This window comes from Ceratotherium simum, chromosome 32, assembly GCF_057802395.1.
Source record: "Ceratotherium simum simum isolate JZ-2026a chromosome 32, ASM5780239v1, whole genome shotgun sequence".
NCBI lineage: Eukaryota > Metazoa > Chordata > Mammalia > Perissodactyla > Rhinocerotidae > Ceratotherium > Ceratotherium simum.
In genome coordinates, this window is record NC_141931.1 from 13380693 (window position 1) to 13402773 (window position 22081).

General features: G+C 36.1%; 1 protein-coding gene across 14 annotated transcripts in view; it reads right to left on the reverse strand.

Annotated features, from left to right (window-relative positions):
* Positions 1-316: 316 nt before the first annotated feature.
* Positions 317-22081, reverse strand: part of MLLT10 (MLLT10 histone lysine methyltransferase DOT1L cofactor) — a 271785-nt gene continuing 250020 nt past the window's right edge. For 13 of the 14 annotated variants that reach the window (XM_087420756.1, XM_087420757.1, XM_014783632.2 and 10 more), the window contains 9 exons: positions 18195-18312; positions 16778-16850; positions 13621-13775; positions 11507-11695; positions 10755-10843; positions 10256-10617; positions 9111-9207; positions 3935-4144; positions 317-2101 (listed from right to left, as the gene is read on the reverse strand). In XM_087420756.1, coding sequence (XP_087276882.1) covers positions 2057-2101; positions 3935-4144; positions 9111-9207; positions 10256-10617; positions 10755-10843; positions 11507-11695; positions 13621-13775; positions 16778-16850; positions 18195-18312 — 1338 coding nt within the window. In that variant the 3' untranslated portion in view covers positions 317-2056. Of the gene's footprint in view, positions 2102-3106; positions 3234-3934; positions 4145-9110; positions 9208-10255; positions 10618-10754; positions 10844-11506; positions 11696-13620; positions 13776-16777; positions 16851-18194; positions 18313-22081 lie in introns of all 14 variants that reach the window. The other variant, XR_015549345.1, reaches the window with a different exon arrangement.

Below are 22081 nucleotides of genomic sequence, written 5' to 3' on the forward strand. Positions count from 1 at the left end.
TCCAGTTATAAGATAAATAAGTACTAGGGATGTAATGTACAACATGATGACTGTAGTTAACACTGCTGTATGGTCTAGTTAAAAGCTGTTAAGAGAGTAAATCCTAAGAGTTCTCATCATAAGGAAAAAACTTTTCATTCTCTTTTTTTTTTTTGGTATCTGTATGAGATGATGGATGTTAACTAAATTCATTGTGGTAATCATTCTACAATATATGTAAGTCAAATTATTATGCAGTACACCTTCAACTTATACAGTGCTTTAAGTCAATTACATCTTCATAAAACTGGAAAAAATGAATGGCACAGAGTTATAAACATTATTAAATTTTATTAACAAAAACTTTGTACATTTTCTTTAATACATGTGGAATTTTACATCTAGGTAAAATAACAACACATTCAAAATTTACCATTTATACAAATTGTTACAGAATAACAACCAGTGGGTTAAATAAGTAAAATAAACCACACCGATTTTTTTAATTATCTACAAAAGATTTGACTTTCTTTAAAATTCCCCTGAACATATAAAAATAAATTAATTTTACTTTTCAGTTAAATCTACCAATTAGAAATATTACAGATCAAAATATCAATGTTATCTTATGAATTTTTCACAATACAAAACAGATTCACAAAACCTTATTTACAGAAATGAGGTAAGAACTGTGCAATGTTTAACCAAGAGACATATTGCAGAATTAACATGTTCTTCCAGCTAAGTACACAGTGGAGGTCTAATTACAGCTGGGTCTTTTCCACTAATAATTCACACATTTAAGAACAGTTCAGTGATTACATGCCCAATTGTTTAATTTATACTCTGCCATACCATCACACCAGGAGTGTGGCTACCCAAAGTAGAAGGGCTGTAATACAGATTTCACCTGTTTCAGGAACTGCAGTGGTGGGTTTCTTGTCTTGTTTTGTTTGTTTGAAATAATTGTCAATAATGAGAAGTTGTTTAAATTAAAACAAACAAAAAAAAAACTCTTACCAAATCCACTCATTTTCCTTGTGACTCATTAGTGGATAAATACCCAGGTAATAGTTGTGCCTGAGCTATCTACAGTGGCATAGAAAGCTTTTAATATAAAAGGCAGAACCATGGGGAAGGCTGCTGGCGCAACACTGACTATTCCTACTACCTACAAGGACTGACTACAGTGCAAGCTCAGCTGTCCAGAGCCATTTCAACACAATGGAGGTATAAGAGGCACTTGATTCAGGCCAAACCCTACCAGCAGTTTCCAGAGTGGCCCCTCTTTCTGAAAGAAGTCTTTCACTTTGAATTGATCTGGTTCCCCCAGCAGCCTTAGAACTCACTTAACTCAAGCGTTCTTTAAAATATAAGTAGGTTCTAACACTAAAGAAAAAGCATTTAGCAAAAGAAAATTACCTTTAGCAGAAGTGGACATTACCATCCTAACTTGATTACCAAAATTGGCCAAATCTCATTAAGAAAGGAAATTTTTATAATAAAGATGGCCAAGGCCCACTTGATGACCTATTTATTTGCAATATTTAACTAATAAAACTCTAGTAGAAGAAACTGGACAGTTCCGTGAAATTTGGTTTTAGATTTGACTCATAGAGCAAGCATACTAGAACCCAAACAAAAGATCGTATTTCATATTCTGACTTGTCCAATGAAATCAAATAGTTTATAAATGGAACAAGTCTTTATTTTGCTATTTATCTCTCCAATTTATAACAAAATTAGTTGTGCACCAACTATATTAAATTTCTCTTAGGTTCATAAACTCATTGCATGTAAATTATTTCATTGACAAAAGTTAGTTTAAATTTTCTTTCAAAGTTCAAAAAATCTGGGTGAGGGGTGGGGGGTGGGGGATAAGGGAATTCCATTTCAGTGCAACAAAGCAACAAGAATCAATCAAAGCCTTACAAGAATGTCCTTGTGGCAATTACTCCTTTGTTGTGCGGTTGGTTTCTTGTTGCGTTTCTTCATAGGTGTAGTAAGAGGACTGCAACAGCAGCCAGATGAAGTGCTAGAACAGCAGGATAGGCAATTTCTAGATGTTTCTCAAGCGTCAACTTTTCTCTTGAGTGACAGGCCCAGTTTTATCACTAAGTCTCTGCAGTTAAACAAAATCAGACGCATTAGCTAAATCAACTTTTGGCCCCCATTTGAGGTAATATCCTCTTAATTGAAATTATAACTGAGATAAAAGACAGTATATATGGTTATTCCTTTTTTTCTAGAAGTTGGCATGGCTACTTTTTAGCATAATATGAAGACATGAATTTACTGGTAAACATTATCAATTACTTTATATTAAATTCAGCAGCATATAGAGACAGAAGTGCTCATCTGAGGGATAGAACTCATAAGGAATGAATATAGAAGTCATCCCTCCAAATCAACTTTTCCACAAAAGAAGTAACATGGTATTGCGAAAAATGGATTTTTAATGGACTAAAAGTCATGGGTTCTGATCCCACAGCTGCTATTTATCCTTTGAGTTTTAACCTCTTTGAGTCTCCTTTTACTAATCTATAAAAAAATGGGGTTACAACCCATTATTATTTTAAAGATTGAAATCACACATACTATTGTATCCAACAAAGATGCCTGACACACAGAGGGGTGCTCATAAATATTATTTCCCAGCTTTGCTTTTCTCCATCAGGTAATTAATACTCTGTTTATTTTATATAATTTACTATTGTAGTTTCCATTAAAAAATACATTTTATATTGTATAACTCAAAAAAAGTTAGCTTGTAATTAATTCACTTTTTAACACAAGAAGAAACTTGAGAAAGAGGAACAAACAGTACAAAAAATTTCTAAATTAATACAGAATCACTCAAATTTCACAAGTCAGCAAAACACTGGAGCTATAACCAGGTTTGAGATGATGACAGCATTCACAATCAGGAAGTCAGAAACAATGGGGCAAACAAAAAGCACTGAGAAGTTAATGCAAACCAATAATCCTGTATTGTGAACCAATTCTTGTTACTAAATACAAACTGAAGTTTCTGAAGACTAACAGCACAGTAAACAGAAAGCTTTCAAAGTAATGGGAAATAGCAAACATTGTGACTTTTAACACTGTTATTTGCCAAGTCTCCCACCTCATTCTTTCCCTTCTTCCTTTTCCTGATGTCCAGTCTCCATTCTACATCCCAATATCCTTCCTCTAACAGGGTTCTGCCCTGAACTGGAATTTAGGGGAAACATTTATACTCCAGTAAAGTAGACCTAATTGAAGGGGAGAATTAATAGAAAGAAACAGCCTTAAAATGAGTGCTACTATAAGTATAGTATACTGTTCCTGTATCCATTTTTAATTTATCTTAACTTGTACATTGAAAGGGTAAGATGTTATTACTCACATAAAACTAATGAAGAATTTAAATTCCATTACAAATGTGATTATGATGTATTTTCTCTTTAAAAGTAATATGATAGAATTGGATTGCCCTCAAACTTATATATTAATTTTATTATAAATATAATTCAGTTTTAGAAAGCACTTCAGAGCAAAATAATAAAAATATTCCTAAATTATCTAAACTAGTTCTATAATTAAACAAATTAATTAAACAAAGATTCTCAAAAAGCACCAACTATTATCTTTTATCTTTTGATTGGACTGTCCCATACCACTTGCTATAACTAAAATATATTTTCATTTTGAAAATTGTTGAATTATAAAACGGCCTTCAAACCGTATGTGCAAATTCAAACTGATATACTTAGGGGATATATCAATTGGCTCAGGTCCGTTGTGTTTACAATATCCAGCTGCTGAAACAACTGGTTTTAAGAAGAAATTATCAGGGGAATAAAGTATTTAAAACAAAGAATAAGAGAGAGACGCTGGAGAGATAATCATCTCTGATTAATCAATAAAATTCTCTGTATTATTTCACTAGCTATAATAAGGCAAAGACACTTACTGTTCCTTTCTGACTCGCGTTATCACCATGGATGGTGAGAAATGGGTTGGTGGTGGCCGGGTGAAGTGGTGGTGCCTGAGTACCTGCAAGCAGGTTGTTTATGGGTATTTGTGTTGGTCCAGGGATCTGTAGCTGCTGTAGTTCAGGCTGGTGGTGTTGCTGGTGGTGATGTTGTTGCATTAACTGATACAGAAGGGCCTGATGTTGTTCCTTCGGTAAAAACATGTGGGAGAAGATGAGTTCCCAGTCACACAATTCAGCAGTCAGTCAAGCCTGCCTTTTCTATTTTCTTCTTTACTTTAATATCAGATATTTAAATGTTAGTCACAATCATACTACTAAGAAAGAAAACAAGTATCTCATCTGGAAAAATATACCACACTAGATAATAATCATCTACTATAAAATGTCAATATCATCAGTGAACAGCTTACTTTCAAAACAGAGCAAACAAATATAAGAGACCTTTATTCAAATTAGGTTATCCATGATAATCAAGGAGAACAGCAACTTCGAGAAATCACAGGGTATCTGTACTTGACTTTAGAATGCACTATGGGGATCAAACCCTTCCCATAATTCTGGGAACTTAACTTTTAAAGTTCTCATTCATGCCAACAGAAAGAGTGCTTTCTTGATGTAGTTATGAGACTACTCTTTACAGCAAGCATATATTTCATTTCCTGAGTGCTTACTATGTGCCAGGTACTCGTTTGAAACATATGTTTTGTGCTTGAGACATATCAGTGGGGAAAAAAAAAATCCCTGCCCTTATGTAGCTTACCCTGGGGGGAAGAGGGAGAGATCAACAAAAAATGTTAGGATGTGATTATTGCTAAGGGTCAAGGGAAACAGGAGCGTGTGTGCAAGGGTCTGGCAGGGGTGGGGGTCATCTGAAATAGATTGATGAGGGTGGGTCCCACTTGGACAAAGACTCGGAGGAGACTAGGGAATTGGCTATGTGGATATGCGGGGTGGAGGATACTGCTAGGCAGATGGAACAGTCAGTGCTAAGGGGCTATGTGGGAGCACATCCAGTGTGATCAAGGAAGAGCAAGGAGACCAGGAGGGTGGAGTGGAATGAGCAAGTAGGAGGCAAGAGAAGAATGTGGGCCTCATTGTGGCAGTCTGTGAACACTTTGGCTTTTACTCAAAGTAAGACGGGAAGCCAGTGGAAGGTTTTGAGCAGAGGAATGACACAATCTGACTCAGGATTTCTCGATGGATTCAATGTGAGGCGTCAGAGAAAGAGAGGAGTGAAGGATGACTGCAAGGTTTTTGGTTTGAGCAACTGGAAGGATGAAGTTGCCATCAACTGAGGTAAGGAACACTATGTGTGGAGCAGGTTTGTGGTAGAAGATCAGCAGTTCAGCTTCGGACACGTTATGCTTGACACGTGTATTAAGATATCCAAGAGGAGATATCAAGTAAGCAGTGAGATACAGGAGTTTGCAATTCCAGAGAGAGGCCAGGGCAGGAGACGTAAGTATCCACATGTAGATTGTATTTAAATCTATGTGACTGGAGGAGATCACTGAATTCCAGGACACTCTAAAGTTAAGAGGCTGAGGAAAAGAGGGGGACCCAGGAAAGGAGGCTAAAAAGGAATGGCCAGTTAGGTAGCAGGAAAACCAAGATAATGGTATCCTGAAAGCTGAGGGAAGAAAGTGTTTCAAGCAGGAGGGAGTGACCAACTCTGTCAAATGCTGTTGCTAGGTCAAGTAACATGAAGAACGAGAACTGACTCCTGGACTTAGCAATATGAAGGCCATGTGGGAGGAGGAGCAAGCAGAAAAACAGGGCAGCAGCTGGTTGGGGGAGTCGGGTCAAGTAAGAGTTTTCCTTAAGGTGGGAGAAGTAAGTATGCCTTATACTAAAATTCTTGCCTACATAAGGTTCTACGCTCATAAATGAACAAACTTCACCCCACAAATTTGGCTGACAAAGAAAAAAGTAGAGTTTAAACTGCTTCAGTCCTTATGGTCTCTGAGCAACAATTTGTGCTAAAAATTCCTTAATCAACCATGTTGATTAAGAAATGAGATATCTATATGTGCTATTATTAGAGTAAAATCTTGATTAACAGGAAGAACCCCAAATAAACTGAATTTTAGTACTTCATATTAAGATGAGGCAAGAGATAAGAAAAGATCACATTTTAGTGTGAGCATTTAAGAATTTATATAACACTCTAAGAACAGAGACAGTGAAAATGATGATCCAGAACCAAAAGAAATATTTTCAATATATTTTTGACTAAAGCAAGAAAGAGGTAGATATATTTTAGAAAGAAATTATAAACAAAAGCCGAAACTCTGAGTTAATTACATAGTGCGTTCTCCAAGCAGTCAAACTCAATGAAGTGTGCTAGGGAAATGAGGCTAGAGAAAAGTCACACACCCTTATCAACTCGGTCTCACTTAAAATTTATGACGACAGAGGGCCAGCCAGTGCCGCTCCTGCACATGAGCCACACACTGCCACATCTATAAGAGTCAGTTTGTTCTCCCCTTTTCCAAGATATCTATTCCACATCTTCTCTCTCCTCTAACCACCAATACCCCTATCTCCCTCAGCTGGTGATTTAACTTATAATTCTAATTTAAAAAATTAAAAACATTAGAAGTGGGTTTCCTCAACGTCCTATCATAAAATCCACTGACAGCTGCTCTGCCTGCCCTCTTATTACAGTGGAATGCTGCTCTCAACTCCTCTCTCTTCTTAAGAACTTGGCTGCTCTGGTATCATCCTCTCTCTCTCCTGCACCAGAAATTTTCCCATCAACATACACATATGCTGTCATACTCAAAATAAATAGAAACTCCACCCCCCCCTTAGACTATGTCATTGTTCTGTCAGCTGCTCATTTCTCTGCTCTTTATAGTAAAACCTCTTGAGTTGCCTATACTCCATCTTTACTTCCTCTCCTCCCATTTTCTTTTGAACCACTCGATGAGGTTTTTACTTCTCACCAAAACCGCATTTGTCAAAAAACTCTAGATAGCTAAATTCAATGGTCAATTCTTACTTGTCCTACCAGAAGCATTTTACACAGCTGAGTCCTTTTCTTGAAACATTTTCTTCACATGGATCCTAGAGACACCACTCTCTCAGTTCTCTTCTTAACTCATTAGTCACTTTTTTTCCCATTATTCTCCTCTTTTGGGATGTCCAGGGCTCAGTCCTCAGACATCAGTCCTCATTCCCTACTGATCTCATTGAATCTTGTGAGCCTAAACATCATATATGCAGCAATGACCCCAAATTTACATTTCTTTCTCTTTTTTTTTGTGTGAGGAAGATTAGCCCTGAGCTAACACCTGTTGCCAATCCTCCTCTTTTTTGCTGAGGAAGACTGGCCCTGGGCTGACATCCGTGCCCACCTTCCTCTACCTTATGTGGGATGCCACCACAGTGTGGCTTGATAAGCAATGTGTAGGTCCATGCCTGGGATCTGAACCTGTGAATCCCAGGCCGCCAGAAGCAGAGCGTGCTAACTTAACCACTATGCCACTGAGCCGGCCCCCATCCAAATTTATATTTCTAACTGCATCCTTTCCTTCGACTGCAGCCTCATATAACTATCTAGTCCACATCTCACTCAAACATCTAAACACACATCTCAAACTCAGTATGTCCGTAACAGAACTCGTTTTCTTTCCCAAATCTGCTGTTCCTCCTAGTCTTTCAAAGCTCAGTAAAAGTCCAATTGTTTAGAACTCTTCTTTTTCTTAAATGTCTGACAAACAAGTCTTGTGATTTTATCTTCAAAATACACAATTCCTGGGCCGGCCCCGTGGCTTAGCGGTTAAGTGCAAGTGCTCCGCTATTGGCGGCTCGGGTTTGGATCCCGGGCGCGCACTGATGCACCACTTGTCCGGCCATGCTGAGGCTGCGTCCCACATACAGCAACTAGAAGGATGGGCAACTATGACATACAACTATCCGCTGGGGCTTTGGGGAGAAAAGAGGAGGGGGATTGGCAATAGATGTTAGCTTAGAGCCGGTCTTCCTCAGCAAAAAGAAGAGGATTAGCATGGATGTTAGCTCAGGGCTGATCTCCCTCACAAAAAAAAAAAAAATACAATTCTGGACAGTTTTCCACCACATTTATCATGCTGTTTTAAGACACCAACATCTCCTACCTGGACTACTCTAATCGCCTGTTTCACTTTTGTCACCATCTCCCCTCGCAACACACACAGACTACTCTCCGTATAGCAGCCAAACCAATCTTCAAAAAATATGAATTACCGTGTCACTTTTCTATTCAAAATGCTCCAACTAATTCTTTAAAATAGCCCAGCAAGAAAAAGTGAGGCTATATGAAACAAGATTTTTTAAATTGGGATAATTATTAAAGCTAGGTGATTAGTTACTATACTCTCTACTTTTGGTACACTTGAAAATTTCCATAATAGAAAGGTTTTGGGAAAAAAAAAAATCACCACTGGCTTTCCATCACACTTAAGATAAATCTAAATTTCTTGCCACAGATAACCAAATAAGGTAGTCCATGATCTTCTAGACCACATGGGTCCACTCATCTGACCTTCTCTCCTCTGCACCAGCCCATCTCTCATTCTATAGCCACACTGGCCTTCTTTCTATTCTTCAAAACGTAAACACACGCCCAACTGAGGTCTTTTACAACTACCGTTCCCTCTCCCTAAATGCACTTTCTCTTCTATCCCTCCATGTCATAAAATCATGTTCCTTCCACTTTTATTCAGGTCTGTGCCCAAAAGTCACCTACTCAAAGAGGCTGGACCATCCTGTCTAAAACAGCCCTCACTCTACTTTTCTCTATCCCCTTATCCTCCTTTATTTTTCTTCTCAGTATTTATCACTACCAAAAAGTATGTATTTATTTATTGTCTCTCTCCCTTATCAGAATGAAGCTCAAGGAAAATACAAAGCCTTATTCACCGCTGTATCACCAGGGTCTCCACGAGTACCACTACTAGTACATGTTCTAAATATTTGTAAATGAATCAATATAACGTCACTACAGGTATTGCAGGCTATACCAAATGGCAAGACAAATTTTTTTGAATTATGCACCCCATAATGTTATTTCATAAAGTGAGTAATCTATACCCACGCTGAATATCTATTATAGCTTAGATCATTTGCTCCTAATAAAAATCAAACATTATCAAAAGGAAGAACTTACTGGCGTGAGCTGTTGAGAATTTAACAACTGCTGAAATTGCTGTTGATGAAGAAATATTTGTCTTTGCTGGTCAGAAAGTAATCCTAGTCCTGAGGCACTGAAAAACGATTAAAATTACTTTCTACTATATACCTTTAACTTTTTTTTAATGTAAAACAAAAGACAACTTTTCAATTTGATGTTTAATAAGTTAGTAAGTTTTTAATAACACTTTTGAAAATAATGATGTACAGATTTCTTATTTTCTCTCTCTCTATACAGGTAAACAAGAATTCACATTGTCAAGAAATGTTTTGTTCTCCTTTTTATTGTAAACCAAGCAGGCACTAAAGTTATTCTATGGAATAGGAATTCACATGTGTTTATAACACACACATGTAATAATTCATTTTTAATTATTCAAGGGTAATTTAACCCACACTAAGCAACACATATTTAAAACAAAGAAAGAATCCAAATACACTACTAATTGACTTGCCCTAACCTTTTTAATGTCCCAATGGTCAGTAAAATTAAGCACCAATGAAAAGAGACCCACAAGAAATAGTCTGCAATATCGACTGCAAATCCATTTAAAACGATTTATTCCTCAAAAGTATGTTCAGCAACAACATGGCTTTAGTCTCCTTATTTTGAACAAACATTCAAATGAAATTCCAGTACAATGAAACAGTGAGTCTCACTCTCTAGAAATTCAAGATAAATATTTGACCTTCATCCTATACCAAAATCTTTGACTATAAAGCTAACAAAATTACATAGCTGAATTTTAAGAAACCAATATTCATATGTGATCCTCATTACAGTATTACTTTTCTTCAGAATTTATGATACATGAAGGCAATATACAACAGGATAAGATAAATTAGCCTTTAAAACAGACATCACAGATCAAGACTCAAATTTTCAGTACAGAATATATTTAATGTTTTGTTACTAACAGTGATTTAATTTTCTTTTAATCTGAATTACTTAAGTCTCAAAAATAAATGGCTCTTGGCATAATACACTTAGTTTAAAAGTTTGGTGGATTTAATTTCTAAGAGTGCATCTGCAAGGAATATATTAAAAATCCCAGTCTAAAGCATGGACAATGCTGATACTATGTTACACTAAAAAACCCCCAATACATTTAAGTTTCTTACCTGTTAGTCAGTGTAGCTGGCATTGGATGTGTTGCATTAGGTGGTACAGTTGTATGGGTGAGGGGGGTAGGGTTCTGGGATATTGTGACAGGGGTCTGAATAACCCCATTTAAAGCTCCTACAATGCCATTAATTGCCAGTTGGTTACCTGGCAAAGCTCCAATTATTCCACCAACTCCAGGCACGGCAGGAATGGTGGATGTTACAGTCTGCATTCCACTAGCCAGTGCCCCCACTGTCACACCATTGACCTGCTGCACTCCACTAACGCCTGAGCCCTGCTGAGCAGGACTCTGCCCAGCAGGAGGTGGAGTAGACAGAGCTGAGGAGCTGCTGGTGCTTTGTCCACTGGAGGTTAAATCCTAATATAAGAAAGAATGGAAACCTCAGTTGTAAAGAACCACAGCAAAACTGTTCAAAATAATTTTAAACCATTTAATGTTATATACTATTGTTCATAAGTAAAACACACAAATGAAACTAACCACACCAAAATTACCTGATTTAATACAGGAAGAGAATTATCAGGTAAAAAGCTGTTTCCTAGATGAGGGCTCTTACTGCTGTTCAAAGAATCAGTAGTAGGAGCTAGAATAATAAAAGACAAAAAACAAAACCTGTTTATCTTGTTAAATTATATTATGTGTAAGATTAAAGGCTTATCTAAAAGCTTATCCTGAAGCCCACATTAAAAACACTTAAATATTAATAGCTGCTATTCCTAAGACCAGTTTAAATGGAAAAATCTATATCTCTATTGAATACCATGGCTTTAAATCAATAAAGAGATCATTACACATTTAAATAAATTTTATCATTAAATTATATACTAAAGAAGTTAGAGAAAATTCAAGTTGATCACTTAACAGGATTCTTTATGCTCTTTGAAAATACCTATCATTCCTTTTCTACACCTTAATATAACTGGCGACCAGTTATTATCCATTTATTATGAAGAAACATTGAAGGTCTACCCTACTTTTCTTTTTTTTTTTTTTTTTTAAAGATTTTATTTATTTTATTTTTTCCCCCCAAAGCCCCAGTGGATAGTTGTATGTCGTAGCTGCACATCCTTCTAGTTGCTGTATGCGGGACTCGGCCTCAGGATGAACGGAGAAGTGGTGCCTCGATGCGCACCCGGGATCCGAACCCGGGCCACCAGCATCGCAGCGCGCGCACTTAACCACCAAGCCACAGGGCCGGCCCTACCCTACTTTTCTTAGATACATAATAAATTATTTTTATACTTACCATTCTGTGCTGAAAATGCATGCATCTGATGAGACGGGCTGGGATTTGTTGTTATTGTTGGAAAAGGCACTGAGAGCTGTGCATTCAATAACTGAAGGCGTTCCTTTTTGGCAGTCAAGTTTTTAATCTGTTCCTCTAATCTTCGATTTTCAACTTGAAGTTGGTGTAATGACTTCAGCATTCCTAAAACTAGCACACAGTTGGAATGTTTTTAACAAAGACAAGTTCACAGACAGAACTAAGTTATTTTGTGGACGTAAGTGTCAATAACTTTAGAAATAAGTTAAAATAGAAGAGTAGAAATTCTGCACAGCATTTCTAAATGACTAGGTTTTATTATTTATACACATTGTAGATATAAATATACCATAATATATTTGTACATATATAAGCATAAAGGGATACTGGTTCTAGATGTACCTTCTGGAAACTTTGTTGCCACATAACAACAACAAAGAAAAACACTGACCTGGTTCAAATAATTTCCATTCTCAAAGAAAAATGACAAGAACATTTTCTTTACATCAAAATAAAATTAAAATGAAAAATACAAAGTGCCTGCCATAATTTTTCATTAAAATTATATTTAAAATGGGAAAGAATCACACCGATATCCCTCACCACCATAAAGAGCACACATGTTTGTCTGCTGCTCAGTTAAGCTAAGTATGCCAGCAGACACAGGGCAGAAACCTCCAAGCCCCGCTGCTCGGCATGCTGATCCACACATCCCCCAGCAGGGAGCAGTGTGTGTGCACCACAGGCCCCTCTCCCAACTCTCAGAGAGAGGCGCATCATCTGTAGACAGGCGCAGTCCTGTCCTGCCTCATCATCTCAGAGACTGCTTCGATTCCTCCCACAACTCGGATCTTTCAACTGACAACAGAGTGCTGCTGTTATGCCACGGTAATGGACACTTTAAAAGTTCTACGTATTAAAAAGTAGTATTTCTTTAACACACCCTCAGGGCCTGCAAAAGACACAACTCTACTGGTACAGACACATATGGTCATTTCCCAAGGATTTAACTTTTATCCCTCCTCTTCAGGATCCTACAAAGAAACCCTTAGTGTACCCAAATGAGATGCAATAAGACTAAGCTAAACCTGTCCTCCAGCTATCATGTTTAAAGGATTATCCTGGCATGAATTTCCTCACAATTAGCATTTTTTGTCAGAGCACCATTCAGAAAAATACCAATTTATGGCGCTTGTCCACTAACAATAAGCAAAAGGTTTTGTTTTGTTTTAATAAAATAAAGCAGCAAAAGCTTATATCCCAAAATGGTATTAAAAACCTGATTTTTTCCCCAAAATATATATCCTTAACACTCGGCCACTCCTCCAGCTAACCACAACCTGCAGTATCTTTGCCTCTTTGGCATTTTTCACCCACGGCACTCCCTAATACTTAAAATTGTAAACATACTACATATGTACATATGCTATATAATTTAATAAGTAAATGACATATATAATATATAAAAATTATATATATAATTTAGTAATTATGATTCTTTTTCATCCATATTGTAAAATCAAGAAGATATTTGGCCATATTTGACCACATGCATTTTAAAAAATAAATTCTCCAGAGGTGAGCAAGTTTTCTTCCAACAGTTAAGCAAAGAGAAGATATGATTTGTGTATTTTAGTAAAACTTAAAAACTGATGAGAACAAAGTACAATGGAGAAACAAAGTATCAATATTATAGTGATTATAAACAGTAACAATAACCAGTGAACACGTAAGTGCTTTCTATAAGCCAAGCAGTGTTCTTTACATTTTTAATGTCATTTAATCCTTAAAACAACACTAAGATATAGGTACATTATTATTCCCATTCTACAACTGGAGACTAAAGCACACTAATATTAAGGAACTTGCCCAAGATCATAAGAAGTAAAGACAGGATTCAAGGCCAAGCAGTACAACTGTAGAATCTGTTCTATGAAAATACTACATAGTAGTATTTATACTTTCTCATTATATAAAACATATATCATAATTACATTGCTATTCTTGATAAAGTGACTTCTGCATCTATCCACCTGTCTGTTCATTCATCCATTCATCCATTCATCTTTCTTTAAGGAAAAGAAAAGAATACTTACTGTCACTAGGAGTACCCTGTTCTAATAAAAATTGCTGTCCTTCACTCCACTGCCTCTCCAAAAGCTGTTCTATGCTGGCTGCCACTGGAGGCAGATTTTCCAAACTGCTGTTGCTTGGTTGATCATAGCGAATCTGTAAACTGCTTACAGGGGATCTGTTGAAAACATTTATTCTCAGGTTAAGCAGAAGGAGAACCCTTTGAAGGAGAGCGCATTCACGGTTCTCACCTTATGCCGACTCTTTTCCTATACAAGTTTTGTAACACCAGTCTGCCTGTGTTAGAAGAATTATAAAACCATAATCTTACCCTAAAATTTAGTAATTATCATTCTTCCTCCTCAAATTATAAAATCAAGGGAATAGCTGGCCATACTCGATAATTAAAAACCACTGGAAAATATAAACAAATCACCAATAATCTCTGAAATAGGCTGTGAAAGAACTTGATATAGCTTTATAAGACAAAAAGGAGAAAGACAAGTTTAGAAAGACTTTAAAATAATTAGCTAGAAAAGAGTTCCACCATTCTGCTTTAATATGCAAAATATATCAGAATAACACTGTACAATTATAATAATGTAGAAGGCATTTTAAGTTACAACCAATAAAATCTCAAATATCAGTGAAAAGTAATTTTTAATAATTTTGAAGGATCTTTTTGTTATAAATTCAAAAATACTTATTTTCAGTATTAAGAAACATTATCAAGACCAAAGCAATTTTCTATTTGAGCCCTTTACACGAATCTTTCTAAAATGTCTTAGATCTGTACTTCAAATGAAAATGACTTAATCAACTCTTTCAAAACAAATAATACTTATATTAAGAGGAACTTATGTTCTCTTAACTACTTTTTGTTTTAAACTAGTAAATGTGGCCATTTCTGGTCTCCAGCCTCCATACTAACATAATACGTTAGTAAAGGGCCTTCGAGTTTCCAAAGTGTTTCCACATAATTATTTCATATGATCTTCACAACCACCTAGTGAGAAGTCAAAACCTGGCTTATTGGCTCCATTTCTATATGGGGAAACAAGATGGGGCTTTAGTGACTTGTCCAAAGACACAGTGCTGGTAAACAACAGAGTGGGGCTACAACTCAGGTCTTCTAACAAACCACTAGCGTTTTACCACTGCCTTAATACGCTTCTCTATAAAAATGTCTTTAAATAAGAAGTTAAACAAAGGAGGCTTTTTATTCCACAGGTAAACACCACGTGCTACATACAGTTGGCCATCCCTCTCCAAAGAGTACATTACACCAGGATAATTTAGGTTATGACATTTCAGGCTGAGTTTTAAAGGGCAATATAAACTTGGAAATATATGCTAAAAATAATTTAGTACCATTTATTGTGTTAAATCCATTTAGCTAATGAAAAACAAAGAACTACACTAAGCAAAAGAGCACTAACGAATCTTGAATAATTTCTGGGTAGCTGGTACAATATTTTAAGTTTAAAGGGGGAATACAGAAATGCTTCCTCACTAAACACATGAGCAAAAATCCATTAACTTTCTTCTTTGCAAAGAAGACTAAAACAGTACAGAAGTAATCACAACATAAAACTACAGATTAGTAAGTCAGATGATGCTATCCTTGTGTACTTCAGATTCCAAGTTTCAAAAGAAGGAAGATTTAATTTTCTGCAGAGTTCAATTAGGAAAAACAATACTACTTTTAGTTCATCTAGGAATTATATAGGAAAAAGGTACTACTAGATGTACCAATAGAAAATAGCAAAATTAGAGGTTACTGGACTAACCTCTCTAATGATAAAGATATTCCTTAATAGACAATCCCCAAATATATCAGCAACACAGCAACATTGACATTCATAGTAGTCATCACATAAAAAATTTAATTTTTAATAGAATTTTTTAATTCCAATAGTTGAAAATTTAAATTTTCTGTAGTTGAAAAAAGACTCTAGAATGGGCTTTTTCCCCCTTCTGCTCTCCATTCTTACCCAGTCTAATACGGAGCTTGAGGCAGAGTTTACAAAATGAGAGAACAGAGAAAACAAACTAAAAGAAGGTGTAGAAGTTGCAAGTAGAATAAAATTAATAACAAGACAGCCATAGCCTAAAGTTCCATTGTTGTCTATTAACTGGAAGTTTCTATTAAACTTCCTCCTACTGTTCTCCCTACTGAGAATAGAAGACTTGGGGCACTGAGATTGTGCTCAGAGAAATCCAACCCTTTCAGTATAACTCTGGTTAAGAGTGTCCCGCTAACAAGAAGAACCTCACATACATCATATATTAATAAATGGTATCTGAATTCTTTCATATAATACCTAAGGTAATTTCACAGAACAACATAACACATTTGCTATACTCTGATTCAAACAATTTTTTTTAACTTTTTTTTTTTTTTTTGTGAGGAAGATCAGCCCTGAGCTAACATCCATGCTAATCCTCCTCTTTTTGCTGAGGAAGACCGGCTCTGAGCTAACATCTATTGCCAATCCTCCTCCTTTTTTTTTCCCCAAAGCCCCAGTAGATAGTTGTATGTCACAGTTGCACATCCTTCTAGTTGCTGTATGTGAGACGTGGCCTCAGCATGGCCAGAGAAGCGGTGCGTCGGTGCGCGCCCAGGATCCGAACCCTGGCCGCCAGTAGCAGAGCGCGCGCACTTAACCGCTAAGCCAAGGGCCAGCCCTGATTCAAACAATTTTAAGAACTAGACGGATTTCAGAGATGAGTCACAAGAACTCCATTTATTAAATCAGGAAGTAGAGACTAAAGGGTTAAGTGCATTGCCCACAAGGCTAAAACTGGAACCCAAAGTTGAAAACCTTGAGTCTGTAACTTTAAGAGATTTTAAGACTATTTTATGACCAAAAAGAAGTACCCAAATTAATGCATTAACAGTACCAGCAGCTAAGTATACAAATGACAAAAAAAAAAAGAGTTCAGATTGATTGGAAATCTAAGAAAAGGTATGTCTTTTAAAAAGCTTAGAAATCTAACCATGTGTTTAAATATTCAAATTAATTTAGAATCATTTTTCTTGACTGTCCAGACATGCTTCTTATCTACAGAATGCTTTTATAGCCTCACAAATGTACACTCTGCTGATACGAGATAAAGAAGTTTCCAAATCTCAGAATGTTTCCTTTCCCTATACTTTGCAGTGTAAATAGCGCTTACCGTGGTGAGAGACTTCCTCGGGGTGAGCTTCCTCTGCCAACAAGGCTTCGGCTATTGTCTCCAAGATCTTGATCTGCAGTGTAAATATTTCATAGCTGATAAAGTGACTCTCACTAGATAAGAGGTTTTAAGCTCTTGCCCTGATTTTTCCTAAAACATACATAAAACCTTTGCCACTATCTTTGCAGTTACTATGAAAGCAGAAGATCTAGTACCTTGCTAGTTTAGAATTGCTGAACTGTGGCATGTAAGGCGTTGTCCCTACACGTTTTTGTGGGTGTAGAAGGCCATGGATTACGTTCGTTCTTTCATTCCTTTCAATTTTACAGCACAGAAGCGTGGTTTGCATTTGCAGTACCCTCCCCTCAGCCACTTTTAATTTCTACGGTTAAAGTAATGAATCACAGCTGTGGACAGCTAATCTGTATGCTTATCACAGCAAATCCTCATGCTTTGTATTTTTTAACACTTTGCATCCCAAGACAAGTCATAAAATACATAATGTATTACATACAGCCACACACCAAGACTAAAATTATATAGATGACATGGATTCTCACACCAAGAATAAAGTTACATATAACACTAAATATCCAAATTAACAATAACAAGTAGGAATACATAATTCTGTATTTAAAAGGAAAAAAAAATTAATTTCTTCAAAACACCCCTTAGGTAACACTGAATATCTCTGCTTGAAAAGTATCTTGTATTTCCCCTAAGTTAAATCACCCTATCTGGCCTCTTTCAAGGTTGTCCTCTCCTTATTCTGAGTCAGGTAACCTCTGACCCTCAAAGGGTAAAGACATGACTGATCCATTCTTGGTGAACTGCTAAACCCATTCCCTTCCCCCAAACAGGCATGACTACTTGGACATGTCAACAAATCCTTAAGGATGGAATGAAACAAAGCAAATCCAGTGGCTCATTAAAACAGTACAAGAGGCAAATGCTACAAAATGTCAACTGGTAAAAATTCACAGGATTACTAAACACTGTAGAAATTCTCTAACAGGATTTTTTTTTAACCAAGTTTGTGTAATGCAATTTCATGAATTATGCAAATAAAGGTTTAGGCTATTCACAGAAAAGCCCAGTGTTATGTTACTTTCATTGCAGAGAACTGAGAACTGAACACATCAATCACAAAAGTCACAGGAGACATTGTTGCATTCCTGCCTGCTGATGGCTCTGCTTAAACATTTACATTTCAGACAGTAAAAAAGCACAGCACTATTCTGCAGCACAGCACACTATTTACTTCCAACTGTGATTCTTTGGGTTAAAAAATAAAGGTACAATCCTATACTAACCACACCTTTAGACTTTTCAAATAAAATGAGCCAATGGGTGGGGGAGGGATTACATTACGGGAGGGAAATAGAATTTTAGAGTTTAAAAATTCTTGAAAACTTACCTGTTTGATTGTTTTCAGACTGAGCTATAAGAGCTGCCATTGATGAATTTGGATTTAATCTATTGCCATACATATGAGATGGTACCTGACTAAGAGAAGATCCAGACAGGGTATTTGCCTAAATGAAAGGAATTACAAAGATACATGAATTATATTTGAAAGTATCTTAATACCTTTCCTCCTAATAGAACCTAGTAATTATTTTCTCCAACCTAACAATATAAGCAAAAATTTCTGACTTTCTGAAGAGCAAATTTCATTCTTTCTTGTTTTACGATGCCAACATTTCAACGTTTGAAAAGTTACATAACTCCAAAAAATTTTTTAAAGGATTGGCACATTCAAAGTTCATACTCCTGCTTTAATTTCAAAGTATCTAGTCGATACCAAAACCCAGTGGCATGGTAACCTTGTGAACATATGACTATTTAATCATATTAAACCATTTACAAAATAAGGCAGGTAGACAACAGATGTCTAACAAATGCTTCAGTCTTACATCACAGGCTTGCTAAGGAGGTCAAAAGGTCCAACTTCTACTTTTAGTATTTTAACTATACAGAGCCATATTTCCATTGCTTAGCTGTCATTAGTAAAACCTGCACACTATTTTGTTACTTCCTATTTTGAGAGACTTGGAAGCCTGCTGCTTTTTCTGTTTTGTTTTGTTTTTATTTTAAAAGAAAGCAAACAGGCATCACAAGTATGTTTTCTATACAATGCAGGGCTCAACGAATCACAGCTTTGCCTTGACCCCACATAAGGCACTGTCTTTTTGGCAGGAAGCCAGCTCTACTAACTGAAGAGCTGGTCCAAAGTTTGTAATTCATTCATGTTGCTAACCACAATTCTGAAGGCCTCTACTGGGACTTGTGCCAAACAAGCGAAAATGAACCCTTAAACAGATGAAGCTAAGGAGGCTAGCCAAAGTCTTGCGTAATCCAATGTAATAAAAACGCCTTCTTTGATGGGAATACTTTCTCCCACTTTCCAAGAATATCATAACCTTAAAATGTGGCATTTTAGAAGCAAATCTCTTGTACACAAAATACCGTTACTCACAGAAGGCTATTACTAGCCTGAAATAGCAATTTAACAGAACCACAAATTTTAAAGTAGACTTCTTACTCTTCTTCATAAATGAAATCAAACTTAAGCTTTTATAAAATGAAATCATGTATAGTTATTTCAGAACAAAATTCTGGAAAATAATTTCAAAGAATTGAATCACTTCTAATATAAAGAAGCTGAATAACAGCAGAACAAAAGATGTGGGACATTTTGACATGTATAACTGCACACAAGAGACTAAGACGACATAGTAGTTATAACAAGCAAAATATTACAGAGAATAAACTGTGCTTCTGGAAAGACTCAGACACCGACATTATGTTTGGCCTCTAGCCAACTTATTAAGCATGAAAATTGGACTTCACAATTCACAGAAATAGTCTCTGTGATGTAGAATCCTGCCCTTGCTTTCCATTGTTTCAAAGGGTATATTTCATAGTTCATACTTTAATGTCTAAGTTCAATCGGTCAATTTCTGAGTTTCACTTTTTCCTCTCATTAACGATATGCATACAAAGTCAATAAGCTTGTACTATAAAGTCCTGTTTAACAATCAATTAGCCCTCAGTAAAAGGTAAGCCATAATTTTAACCTAAAGATCATACTAAACATTTACCATGTATTTAGTAGTACAGCATACATAAAATACACAATTCATCAACAGAAATACAATAAGATATTTTTACCTCTCCAGAAGTCAACTACTTGGGAATCTTGGCTACTCATAAAATAACTTATAACAAGAAAAATCCAAACAGAAAACAGAAAGACCAGATGTGATAATCCCATGTATTAAAATCGCAGGCACCTTATACTTAATACTTAAAAATGCCCTTCGCAGAGCCAATTTACTCTTACTCTAGATAAAATTCTAGAAAGATCAACTAAGCATATAACAGATTAGAAGTGGAAAATTAATTAGAAAGAGGAAGAAAAAGTAATATCTTGAGACATTTTGTTGGCAGCAAGAAGTAACAGCTGACAGCAAGAGAGGAGAGAAAAATACGAGCACGAGTGAGAGCATACTCCAGAGTGCTGGTGGGGTGGGGTGGTGCTCCAAGAACACGGACATCTAGACGCCTTGGCATCTGCATCTTCGCTTTTTGACACTCCTTTTTCATGGAGTCATCTATTGGCTGAATCATAACTAATATTATACCAGTTGGACTACTTCTTAAGTTCCAGTAATCAGCTTTATGAGCTGCCTTAGTCTCTTGATAAGAATCAAAAGATCCTACTCTAATCAGAAATGCACTTTTTTCAGGAAGGGATCCTTCTGCCAAGGGCTTTATATTTATCCTTATTAGCTTCAAATTTCTTGATGCAGTCTCCAAATTGTCTTAGTTTCCCTATCACACATTAGGCCCACTATACTAAAAGATCAAAATGCAAAGCAGTACAGAATAATAACTGATTCACATGACTATCACCAGGAAGAGAATAATCTTCAGCAGGCAGGAAAGTATATATTTTACAAAGATGGCAGGCAAAAGTAAAATAAATAATAAAATAAAATGAGAATGCATTCTTCATTATCCTGAATGACTGATTTCCCAAATTTTCTGAAGGGGTAAATTATCTGAGAGTTGCTTGTCTTTTAAAAATTATTGCATTTATCTAAACAAGAAATTTTCAAAAGAGATTAAAAACAAGTTATTCATTTTATCAGGTAGGGTTTTGTGGTATACTGAAACATCTAAACCACTCTACATTAAAACTCAAGTCACTAACATAATCTTAAGTGGGTAACATGAGTTACCAAGCACTCCACAAATGTCTGACACTGCCTAGCCAATACTTCTGAAATGATGTTTAGAATGGTTAATGCTGGGAACCCCCGATAACTCTGTGGGCACCTTAGGGCCAAGAACGCCCCCAACATTTTAGTGAAAAGATCCCACAACTCAGTAGCAAGGAAGAAGGATAAATGAGAGAGCGGGGATAAGAAAGACAACTTACTGAGAAGAGTACACACATAATATCTGGCATTTTGTAGACTCAAAAACCTTTGTTGTCATTAATAAGCGAAAGCACTAAGATTTAGGGGGATGGAAGGAAGTTCACGTGAACCTAAAGAAACAGTGGTTATGAAACATAAGGGGCACTGAAAGCTTTTATATAAAAGAAATCTGGAACAAGGAATAAAGGAAACAATATACACACAGTTCTCCGCAGCATCGTTTGGGCATGGATTTTAAAAAGTACATTGAAAGCAAATTACTAACGTACTATGTTTCAGAATACCTGGTATAAAGACGGGCAATTCTTTCAGGAGAGAAGTACCTACCTTATGACATTTCAATTTTATCTGGCCCAGGTAAAGAGAATAGCTATTGTAGACAGATATCCTCCTTGGGTCTATTGGCACTACAAGAATATGAGTTGTTAACACTGGGGAGACTGAGTGAAGGGTATCCACGATATACGCGAACTGTGTACTGTTTTTGCAACTTTTCTATACATCTAAAATTATTTCAAAATACGAAGTTAAAGCCAAAAAGAATATGATTACAAAACAAACGGGTTACTTGGCTTTTTAGTGTCCCAGTGAAATCAAGTCATCTACTCAAAATGTGAAAATAGATGTTAGATTAGATCAAGATGAAAATATTTTATAAAATTATAAGTTCATATGGCCACAATAAACTTCTGCTTTAACTTCCAATATATGATATCTTAGAGAGGTTTCCTTGTTCTCTCCCCAATACTAATAATTGAAAGGAACCATTTCCACTCAAGATGTTATATTACGCTTATTCTAACACTCTAATAAAAGCCTCATTAAGAGAATATAATTATTTTACAAGATGGATCCA